At 45.7% G+C, this 9,645-nt stretch overlaps 2 protein-coding genes across 2 annotated transcripts; one reads left to right on the plus strand and one right to left on the minus strand.

The window, feature by feature from the left end:
• Positions 1–479: 479 nt before the first annotated feature.
• SEC61B (SEC61 translocon subunit beta) lies at positions 480–4,651 on the minus strand. Its single transcript, XM_042473593.1, is given in 4 exon segments — positions 480–598; positions 3,303–3,433; positions 4,463–4,519; positions 4,521–4,651. Coding segments are annotated over 4 exon segments (438 nt in total).
• Positions 4,652–5,022: 371 nt separating this feature from the next.
• ALG2 (ALG2 alpha-1,3/1,6-mannosyltransferase) lies at positions 5,023–9,373 on the plus strand. Its single transcript, XM_042473594.1, is given in 3 exon segments — positions 5,023–5,076; positions 5,078–5,353; positions 8,450–9,373. Coding segments are annotated over 3 exon segments (1,233 nt in total). The 3' UTR covers positions 9,353–9,373.
• The last annotated feature ends 272 nt before the right edge of the window (positions 9,374–9,645 follow it).

Raw genomic sequence — 9,645 nt, forward strand, 5'->3', positions numbered from 1 at the left:
CCCTGGAAAAAGTAGTGGGGGCGCATGCCCATGGATCCCCGCATAGGGGAGGGCGTACTTTATATCTGTATGATCTTCTATATTCAGGAAATTAGTTTGAACTGTCCTGACAACACTGCTATACTTTTCAAACGCCGCGACCATGCATTGTTGTAGTTTATTTTTAATCCACACAGAACTTTTGTTTAAAATCATTCTAGCACCTCTTTAAAATGTCATAGAAAATGACACAAAGGTTTTTAAAAAAACACACTACATAGCTTCACTTATGTAGATATTTTAATGAAATTAATTGCAATTTGCGTTTAGCTATACAACCTGGAGAATGTCTGATAGGAAAGAACCAAAAATCTTACTTAGCGAAGTACAAGTCCATTTAACCGAAATATCAAATCAGAATCAGAAAAACTTCTTAATAGTTTCATTGAGAAGATACACTACCGAATTTTCTACCCGATTTTGGTCCAAGTTGTAGTTTTTCAAGCTGGCAAATGGGAAACAGAGTGTCTATTGACCGAGTATATTTTACCCCAGATGTGCAACATATAACAAGATGCAATAAAGAGAAGACTCATAACACGAAAACGGAACAGGGCCCCTGAAGTTAGAGAAAAAAAGAAGAGATATTAGAAAGGTAAAGACCTGCTTTTCTATAACCACATATAAATACAAACTTTTGTTGAAGATATTTTTATAATGAATTTCTGCCTCTATATGTCTAGATAACTAATAAGATGAAAGCACAAGCAGTTAATACTAAGCAACAGTACTTATCATAAAGGCATAATTGCCAAAGACTTCAGTATCACAAAATGTGATTAATTACAATCTTAGATTAATTAGAAAAATTAATTAGAAATCATGGCAGCTAAAATCTTTTCCCTAAAGGGAGGAGTGTATTTCCTAAAGCAGATCTGTATTAAATCAGTGGGAAACAGAGGAAGGAAAGAAGTTAATGTACCCATGACAGGCTGAATTAAGCTGCATGTACCCAGATTACCACATTCCTGATGTAAACACAAAAGAGTTCCACAAGCTGAGAGACCACTATGTGAAGCCTATCACTTCTACTTGCCCGCCTAGCAGGTCCTGCTGTAAACCAAAACGTGGGTTTTACACAGTTTTCTAATATTTTGATACATCCACATGCTGCAGGTGGCACACACAATTATGTGGGTTACATTGCACTGAATTTAGCCTACAAGTTATAAATAGTGTACGACTATTAGACACGCTATAATGTGTTCTATGTGCTGAAATCCTACAGTATCCTAGTGTTGCATCCCATGAATGACGACCCACAATGAAAAAGGGAGCACAAAAAACCAAAACAATCCTAAAGCATGACAGAGGGTTTCCAAAATTCCTGCTGGTTTTTAGGACCATTGCATCTCTAACTCTGTAACACTTGCAGTTGAAATCTTCTTCAAGGACACATCCCTACATGAAGTGCACTGTTATACCTTAACGTGAACAAACCAGGCAGTGTTCGATCCTTGGCCATCTTCTTTAGCAACTCCAGCTGTAGAAACTGTTTTCTGATGAAAAGCACTCTTGAAACACTAATGCAATCTGTTCTACACAAACACCACACAAATCCAACAAGCTCTCCCAGATTGTACCTGGCCCTAGGAAGGGACTACCCCATCCAGATATAGGCAAAAATCAAGTGGTGAGTGTTCCCTGGCAGCAGAATACAAGAGGGCCAGAAGAGAGGTTGATCCTCCCTCCTCACTGCAGAAGGGCTCTCGGACTATGTTGCCATCAAAACCAGCCTTGGAGAGCTAAACATCAGAAAATTATGGCAGTTGAAATCCGACATCTGGAAGGGCACCAGTTGGAGAAGTCTGGTTTACAGGGTACAGAGTGTTACCATCCTCATTAACCATGCAGATTAGAGAATTCCTAGTTCCATATAAATATTAGTATAAGGTAAATACTATGTCTTAAAAACTACTTCATTTACTCCAGGGGCAGTATTTCTGAAGGAGCAGCACTGTTTCCATTTTGAATTTAGTTTGCTTTTTATTGTACTGAAAACTGCAGCTAATTATCCCCCCCCCCCCCCAAATGCTAGTCATTTTCAGTCAGTTCGGTTAAGGCATGAATCAGGAAGTTAAAAACTGAAGCAGAAGTGTGAAAATTAAGCTAATATTAAAAAAGTCGGGGGGGAGGATCAGGGCCATAAAATTTACCTGATTAAACTGAAAAGTAGTGACAGGCAGAAACAAGGAAACCACTCAGTCTGTTGCTTGGAGTTGGGAAGAGAAAAACAAAAATCAAGTACAGAGTTCAGAACACAGGGGGAAAGAGAAGTCTAGAATCCTGAAAAAAACCAAAAAAGCCATGGAGCTGGAAATTCAACTGAGAAGACTGGTTAAAAGCACTGGGGATACTGTTTGGATAAGGACTTGAATAAACTAGGCATGGCAGTGGAGAAGGGGGATCAAGTCCAGTAGATACTGCCGGTTCTTTTCTGCCTCTGAGGCAGGATGTGGGCAGCTGAATGAGGGAGGATCTATCTCCTTCTCGGATTAGGTATAATGAACTGTGCCTATCTCTTTTTTATCCTTGCAAGGCCAGGATGGAGGGAGGGCCCTTCATCTGCCTTTGGGGCTAGGCATGATATAACCACATTATTTTCTATGCTTTTTCTTCCACCCACAAAACAGGGCTATGTCCAGCCATTATAATTTAAAAATAATTATCAGTGATTCCTAAGTCCACTGTAATAAAACTGAAAGGGGCCTTAAACAAAAAAACAACAACCTAAAAGAAAACTTCCCCCTATATTCTACAGGGCTTTCGTGCGAATAGAAGTTGTGTGGCATGTCAAAAATCTGAATGATTTCTCCCAGCAATGCTGCAATAAAAGTTGCAAATTATGGGAGCCAAAACAAAATTATGAGGGTTTTCCCGTCAATTATTTTTCTTTACTGCCCTTTCTTAATATGCTCATCAAATATCCCTAATTTTGCTCCGACCTGTGGATTTGTAGTAAAAATAGCTACTCTTGCAAATATTAAAAGATGTCCACTCCAATAAACTCTGCTGCCTGTTAGTCTGCCAAATAAAGCTGTTGGTCTCTTTAGGCTGCTATTAAATGATGGCCTGGTCTTAAGAGTCCGGAGTTGCGGCAAAGCCACATCCATTCCTAAGCATGGAGTGGCAGCTTTGTGCAGTTCTGGATTCTTGGATGCATGCATCATTTAAACAGCATCCCTCAAAGAGACCCCAAGCAGCTTATTTTGGCAGTCTGTAACAGGCCTCTATTAGATTCAAAGAGTCATGGCAATAAATACGCCCATCTACTGGCCTATTTGTACTTATTACACTTGAGGCCGGGGAGTCTTCTGTATAGAACCTCCAAATCCCCCTCCGGTTCCGCAGAAGTCGTGCGGCCGGCGCTCCTTGTCCACAGCTGGCATTTTTTCTGCAAAGGCAAACCCTAATTCAAACTCAGTGAGAGGCAGCTGGCACATGGTTGGAGTGTGGTTAGACTGTGACACTGGAGACCAGGGGTGGTGCCCAATTTGGACATGGAAACCCACTGGGCAACTCACATGCTCTCAGCCTCAGAGGAAGGTGACAGTAAATCCCCTCGGAACAAAGCTTCAGACCAAGGATTCCGACCAAGGATTCAGATCTATGGCCTGTACCGACGCCAAAATGAAAGCTGCTTTGAGTCACAGTGGAGGTATGGTGTTTAATGATGCAAGCATCCTAAGAGTCCGAAGCCACACCAAAGCCACGTTCCAGTCTGGAGCATGGCTTTGGTGCGCTCTGGACTCTAGGACCCATGCATCATTGAAACACCATCCCTCACTGTGACTCAAGCAGCTTATTTGGCTGTCTGTAACAGGCCAAGGTTTGGACACGACAGCAAGATTCAGATCCCCCTTGAGAGGTTCACCTTAGGGGCACCATAAGTCAGAAACGACTTGAAGGCATACAAACATACCCACGAATTAACTACGACAACATCTACAACTGAACATATTTGTTACCCAGCCTTGGCCCTGGCCTTTAAAGCACACGACTTGAAGGCACACACAACAAACAACACAACAGTTCAAATCAACAAGAGCCAAATACAAAAGGCTTCCCTCATTGCACCCTTTACTTGTAGACGGCTTAACAAACAAACAACACAAAAACAAAGAGTTGTGCCAGTTCGCTTACAGCGGTCCCCAAACTGTGCCCTTTCCGAGACTCCAGTTCCCAGAATCCTCAGCCACGATGGACATAGCCTGTGGATGCTGGGGCTGAAGTCCAGGAGCTCTTAAAGGGCACAGTCTGGGGGCCACTTGGTTCTGCAGAACGCGAACGGTTTCTCTCTCTCTGCTCTGGGCCGGCTCCTGGGTGCAGAGAAACCATGTTCCGATTCCTTTCTCCTGGGCGGCGTTGGGGTCTGCGTTCCCCCACTGGTCCCTCGGTCCCTGTCCCGCTGCTGCCTGCCTACCTCTGCCGAACGGTGGATCCGGCGGCCCTCGGGGCGACGGCTTTGCTGGGGGAGGCGGGGAGGCGCGACGTTGGTGGCGCTGGGGTTTGGTCCGGCTGGAAGGCAAAGGGAAACGACCCGGTGAGACACAAGGCTTAATACACATTCAATAGTGAGCCCCTCAGACACAGATTCGCTCGCTCTCACCATCTTCAAGCCCTGACACACGCCTCCCTCGCTCTCGTCTGAGAACAGACACGTTCAGCGCTCAGAAGAAGAGGGGGCCTTTCGCCACGCAACGGAGGACCCCTCAGGGAGCTGTCCACCCTAGTGCCTGACTCGAATGCGTCGTTTCGACAGCCAAGAGAGTGAGCGGGGAGAAAACAACCCTCCCACCATATCACTGAGGGCGCCCCTCCTCCTCCTTTTCCTCCTCCTCTTCCCTCATTCGCGGCCACATTAAAAACGCACAGGCAGTTCTTTAGCCACCTCACCGCGAGGAACGTGTCTAAGGCTGACGTGGCCGTTGATCGGAGCATGCGCACTGGCGCCACCGACGAGGGAAGCTGGGAAGCTGCCTAATGGCGGCGGATGAGGGGAGGAGGGGAGGAGGTCCGGCGGTGCTCTTCCTCCACACCGGACCTGGCCTCGTCGGGGGCGGAGCGGCTGGTGTTGGACGCGGCGCTGGCCCTGCGCTCGCGGGGCTGCCGGGTGCAGATCTGGACGCCCCGCTTCGACCCCGGCGCTGCTTCGCGGAGGCGCTGCCGCTGGGGCGTGAGGACGGCGGGGGGCTGGCTGCCGCGGAGCATCCTGGGAAGGGGCTGTGCCCTCTGCGCGGCCCTCCGCATGGCCTGGCTGGCCCTCCACGTCCTCCTCCTCAGCGGAGAGAGCGCAGACGTCTTCGTCTGCGACCAGTGGCTGCAATGGCCCCCTCTCGGACGCTTTCCCTGGCCCTTGCCTCAGGGCTGGGATCCTAGGAACAGTTGCCTCCTCTGTCGGAGTAAACTACAATTCCCAGAATTCCATGCAACGGCGGTTATAGTGGTGCCAATGCAGCTCAAGACAGTACAATCATCCCTCCATATCTGCAGCGTTGACATTCATGGATGTGATTATATGTAGGGTTGCCATAATTACCTTCCACAAAATGTAGGACAAATTGTAGGGCGCTCAAGAAAAATGGAGACACAAACATTTACAACGTATAAATTCATGCTACTCGCTCATGCTCAAAATGGAGGACATTGTGACATTCTTCCTGGTCCTGGATAGAAGTTTGGGATGTAGCTTTGTGTGTTGGACTAGGACTCTGGAGACCAGGGTTTGCTTCCCTGCCTATTACATGACCGCAAACAAGTCACACTCTCTCAGCCTCCTCTGCGGAAAGCAATGGCAAACCTCCGCTGAACAAATCTTGCCTTCTCAGAGGCGGAGGAGTGTCCTCTGACTCGGAGAAGGTCTTGCCGCCGTGGCCTCTCTCTCCTCGGGGCCCAGCTAGGTGGCAAAGCCTTCTCCAAGGTGGAGGACGCTCCTCTGCCTCTGGAGAAGGCCTTCCCTGCTAGGTAGGCCCCAAAGAGAGAGGCTGTGGAAGCAAGGTCTTCTCAGAGGCGGAGGACCTGCACAGCTCCTTCTCCGTCTCTGGAGAAGGCCTTGCCACTGCAGCCTCTCTCCCCAGGTCCCAGCTAGCCAGCAAACCTTCTCAGAGGCAGAGGATGCACTGCGCAGTGCATTCTCTGCCTCTGGAGAAGGCCTTGCCACCACAGCCTCTCTCTTTGGCACCCAGCCAGCCTGCAAAGGTTTCTCACTGCCAGCTGGCTGAGACCAAGGAGAGTGCCCGCCATGGGGAGCAGGCGGGCCCTCAACCACCACCTGCTCTGCAGCACGGAGCCTCATGCAGCTGGCTGGCCCCTGTGCAGATACACTGCCGCTGGAGGAGAGGCTTCGCTCCTCGGGGCCCAGTCAGCTGGCTGAGGCCCATCCTGCCTGGTAGGTGGCGATGGAGGGCCCACCTGAGCCCCATCCAAGGCCAGTGAGGCCTAGCCAGGCAGGCAGGCAGGCCCCGCAGGCCACCACTGTCACATGGTTGCGGTGGCAGTGGGACTGGGCCTGAAACCTGGCCAGGACATTCAATACAGCCCAAAACTGAATGTCCTGGCAGAATCCGGGACATGCAACCCTATTAATATGTACTCTAGGAATACCAAAGTGCTCCGCTGCAACTCTATGGTCAACTTTAGCTGAACGTTGCACTGAAAGACCTAGAGATTCCTAGAGAGACGACTACACTAGGCTTTTGTAGCTCCTCCATGGCAGTTCTATGGTAAGTGTCTGTCGGACGTTGACCACAGAGTTGCGCTGGAGGACCTAGAGATTCCTAGAGAGGTGTCCTCTCAGGTAAAAACTCAAGTGTTTTTGTTATTTGCAGTTTTTCCATATTCACAGGGCTCTTGTGCCCCTAACCCTAGCAAATATGGAGAGACAAGTGTAATTATGCAGAAGTATGAAGGGAAGGCGGTAATCTTTAAGAATGGCCTGAATAAAGATGGCTGAAGGGTTCCTCCATTTCTTCCAAAGTAAATACAGTAGCACATTTTCTATGAGCTGGGAAAAGACATATGAAAGAGTGGGAATGTAGCATAAGTTCTGCTTCCTGTTTAGAATCATAGAGTTGGAAGAGACCACTAGGGCCATCCAGTCCAACCCCCTGCCATGCAGGAAATCTCAATCAAAGCATCCCCGACAGATGGCCATCCAGCCTCTACTTAAAAACCTGCAAAGAAGGAGACTCCACCACATTCTGAGGGAGTTTGTTCCACTGTCGAACAGCCCTTACTGTCAGGAAGTTCCTCCTAATGTTGAGGTGGAGTCTCTTTTCCTGTAGCTTGTATTGTTCCAGGTCTTCTTCTCTGGAGCAACAGAAAACAAGCTTGCTCCCTCCTCAATATGACATCACTTCAAATATTTAAACAGAGCTATCATATTACCTCTTAACCTTATCTTCTCCAGGCTAAACATACCCAGCTCCCTAAGTCATTTCTCATAGGACATGGTTTCCAGACCCTTCACCATTTTAGTCGCCTTCCTTTGGACATGTTCCAGTTTTTCAACATCCTTTTTAAATGTGGTGCCCAGAACTGGACACAATATTCAAGGTGGGGCCTGACCAGAGCAGAATATAGTGGCACTATTATTTCCCTTGATCTAGACACTATACTTTTATTGATGCAGCCTAAAATCGCATTGGCCTTGTTAGCTGCCACATCGCACTGTTGACTCATGTTCAACTTGTGATCTACTTGGACTCTTAGATCCCTTTCACACGTAGTTTCCTTCAGCCAGGTGTCACCCATCCTATATCTGTGCATTTCATTTTTTCTAACTAACTACAGTACCTTACATTTCTCTGTATTGAATTTCATTTTGTTAGCTTTGGCCCAGCTTTCTAATCTATTCAGGTCATTTTGAATTTTGATCCTATCTGGGGTATTAGCTACTTCTCCTAGTTTGGTGTCATCTGCAAATTTAATAATTCTGTCCTCCAAGTCATTTATAAAGATGTTGAATAGCACTGGGCCCAGGACAGAGCCCTGTTCTCCATCTGGCTTACAGAATATGTCATGGATCTCCTCATAGGTATAAATAGTTCCACTTAATTCACAGGTATAAACATCCCTGACATATAAGGCTATTCCTCCTCCTTTCCTGTTTGGTGTATTTCTCTTAAAAAGGTTATACCCCTCTATTACTACATTCCAATCGTGAGAGTCATCCCACCAGATTTCAGTGATGCCTATTATATCATATCTCATAATTGAGAGAACAAATTATATCTGTTTTGACCTAAATGGTATCTATCCAAATCTAAAGAATTAATGTATGTCAGACCAAGAGGGTTTGTCTTGGGAAAGTTAAGACTAGAGCAGAGCCAAACAGTCTGATCAGTATAAAAGCGAGACCCTCTTATTCACTGCAGCAGTTTTCATTCCTGTGTTGGCTTTTTTGTTTCTTCAGGTGTCTGCATGCATTCCAGTTCTCCGTCTAGCCCGGACCCGCAAGAAGGTTTTGTTTTATTGTCACTTCCCGGATCAGCTTCTAACTAAAAGGGAATCATTTATTAAACGTATTTATAGAGCTCCACTGGACTGGTTGGAAGAGTATACAACTGGCATGGCTGACTGTATTCTTGTCAACAGTTGTTTCACAGCAAGCATTTTCAAAGAAACCTTCAAATCATTGTCTCATGTGAATCCAGATGTTTTGTATCCTTCCTTGAATTTCAATGGATTTGATACTATCATTTCAGCCGATGTAGCTAACATAGTTCCCAAAAGGAGATTCTTGTTTCTTTCCATCAATAGGTATGAAAAGAAAAAAAATCTAGTGTTGGCTTTGGAAGCCTTGCATGACCTTCGTAGTAGACTTGATGCTAAGGAATGGAGTGAAGTTCACCTGGTTTTAGCTGGTGGCTATGATGAAGCAGTTCAGGAAAATGTAGAATATTATGAAGAATTGAAAACTCTTGCTGCTAAGCTTCACGTTGAAGAGCAGATCACATTCCTGAGATCATTCTCTGATGAACAGAAAATAGTTCTTCTAAGTAGCTGTATTTGTGTGCTGTATACACCAAGTAATGAACATTTTGGCATAGTTCCTTTAGAGGCTATGTACATGAAATGCCCAGTCATTGCAGTAAATTCCGGGGGACCTTTGGAATCCATTGTAAACAATGTGACAGGTTTCTTGTGTGAGCCTTGTCCAAACGAGTTTTCAGCAGCCATGGAGAAATTTGTCAAAGACCCTGCGTTAAAGAGAATAATGGGAGCTGCTGGAAGAACCAGAGTCCTAGAAAAGTTTTCATCAGAAGCATTCACTGAAAAATTATATCAATATATTCATAACTTAATGCAATAAAAACAAAGTTGTTATATAGCATATTGGTTTCTGATGTCCTTTTTTTTACACAATCAGTGGACTAAACCACTATGAACGGCTTAAACTTATGTCATTCCACTGAATATACCTGTTGGGATTTTTTTTGTCTTTATGGCCAGATCTCATTGTTGCATGTAATGAAATACTTGAACATTTAACTTGTTTTATGATACTTTGTCTTACATTGTTTGTTTAAAAATAATAAGATAATTAAAATGTTAGCCATGTCAGAGCTGCCATATATTATTTCTGTAGCCCAGTGTTGAAAATAC

Source organism: Sceloporus undulatus, chromosome 6 (assembly GCF_019175285.1).
Source record: "Sceloporus undulatus isolate JIND9_A2432 ecotype Alabama chromosome 6, SceUnd_v1.1, whole genome shotgun sequence".
Taxonomy (NCBI): Eukaryota; Metazoa; Chordata; class Lepidosauria; order Squamata; family Phrynosomatidae; genus Sceloporus; species Sceloporus undulatus.